The sequence below is a fragment of the Pygoscelis adeliae genome, unplaced genomic scaffold (assembly GCF_000699105.1).
Source record: "Pygoscelis adeliae isolate BGI_AS28 unplaced genomic scaffold, ASM69910v1 Scaffold290, whole genome shotgun sequence".
In the NCBI taxonomy this organism is placed as follows: Eukaryota; Metazoa; Chordata; class Aves; order Sphenisciformes; family Spheniscidae; genus Pygoscelis; species Pygoscelis adeliae.
In genome coordinates this window covers 785,683-787,534 of record NW_008823965.1, presented here as the reverse complement: position 1 = coordinate 787,534, position 1,852 = coordinate 785,683, and the positions used below count along the sequence as shown (strand labels likewise).

At 39.4% G+C, this 1,852-nt stretch overlaps 1 protein-coding gene across 1 annotated transcript in view; it reads right to left on the bottom strand.

Moving 5' to 3' along the window:
- INTS2 (integrator complex subunit 2) overlaps positions 1 to 297 on the bottom strand; it is a 21,275-nt gene extending 20,978 nt beyond the window's left edge. The window contains exon 1 of the mRNA XM_009324293.1: positions 113 to 297. Coding sequence (XP_009322568.1) covers positions 113 to 297 — 185 coding nt within the window. The remainder of the gene's footprint in view (positions 1 to 112) is intronic.
- Positions 298 to 1,852: the final 1,555 nt, after the last annotated feature.

Genomic DNA, 1,852 nt, shown 5'->3' with positions numbered 1-1,852 from the left:
GCTGGCTGTAAATAAGGAGACACCACAATCAAGGCTTCATGAATAATTTATTCCATTTGAAATTTTTTTAAAAAGTATAAACCTTTTTCATTTCCTCAATCACAATTTGTACAACTCAGTGTTTATGGCATTCGGCAGCAATAGTGTTTGTTCCTTAATCGCTTTCACGTCATTATTTTTTTTTTTGTCACGATAAATACGACGACTTGGCCCATGGCGTGCGGCGGCTGTGCGCGAAGGTCCAACCGCTCCCTCGGCGTCACCCAGCCGCGCTGGCAGGGGCGGGGAAGGTGACATGTCCAGTAACGAGGCCCCAGGCTGCGTCACCCCAGCCCCATCGCTCTGCGCGGTCCTCGCGTCCAGTTTACTCGGAAAAACCTAAAGCTAGATTAGTAACGTCCTGAAAAAGTGACCCTGAGGATTGTGGTAGGTCCCAAATCCAGTTCTACTGTAAATTAAGCTTTACTCCACTGAAAATAAAAGGTACACCCACAAACAATAATAATAATTAAAAAAAACTTGAAGTATGAAGCGTAGTCCTGGGTCCTTTACTAAAAAAAAAAAAATAAAATAAAGCCACACACAAAAAAAAACCAAAACAGAAAAACCCCAACCCTTCCTAGCTGGAGGTTGTTGAGACAGTAATGGCGTACAATGTCACCTCATTAACGAATTCTCAAAAGAAACCCAGATCAAAACATTGTTTATGCAGCATTACTATCAAAACAGACTGATATGCTGTGCCATACTGTTGTGCAGCAAATTATATGGTGCAATAGCATTTTTTTTAAAAAACATTTTACTCTTATTTTTGAAAGCTTTAAAATAATGCGACATAATATTTTGATATTACAGTATTAACAAATAGTGCTTGATTAAAGACATCTGCAAGTCTTCATAGCAACACATGAAGTTAAAATTACCAATGGAGGTAAATATAGAAATACAATAATCTGCGCCATAACTGACAGCTAAGAACATAGCTGAGGATTTAAATATAAATTCATTTATCTTTAATTATTTCAGGAAATGTTAGAAAGATCTAAATGTTACAGCTACTTTAAAATGTAAGGGTTGTTTACAAGTACAATTGGTGGCCTGCTGGTCTAGCAACAGGGTTTTCAGAAATCTAATTCAAATAGTAGTGAGTCAAAGGTGACTAAATGGCTTAAATACAGTAATAGCTAGGTTAAAATACGTATTTTTAAATTGGAATGGAAGGATCTCAGATTCTTCTTTCATTGCATACTTAAGTGGAGGTAAACCTCCACAGCTACTCAACACAGCACTGCCAGGAACGGTATTTTCTTGCAAGACCATTTTGAGAAGCCAGAGCTGAAATTTGCAAATATTTAAGCTTGTACTTGCTAAAGAACCCAAGTTACTGGATTGTGACAGCTTTATTTATAAACCAGCTATTATGTGCACTTAAAATAGTTAAATGGAAGTAGCTAACAAAAAAAAAAAAAAGTATGCCCGATGTAGTAGTTGGCTCCGTGGTGCTGGCAGGTTTGATATGTACATTGCCGGCGGTGACTATCACTCCAGAAATGGCCCTCCTAATCTTTTCTAGTGGTTACAATACTGAAGTTTACTTTAATTGCATTTGGGGGGGGGGAGTGGGAGACCGGCAGCTTTCACAGTTGGAGAGTTTCACAGGGAAGGCTGTGGTCCAGGTAACAGAATACAGTTACACCGATGTTCAGGCAGCTGATTCACTTACCTTTACGAATACAGGTCAGATTTAAAACAAAGAAAGCCACGCCAAAACCCAGCCCTTGGAACCTGGCTAACTGAGCCAGGGTTAAAAATGACCACTTAGCAGCAAATCATGGGGGGGGGGGGGGAAATG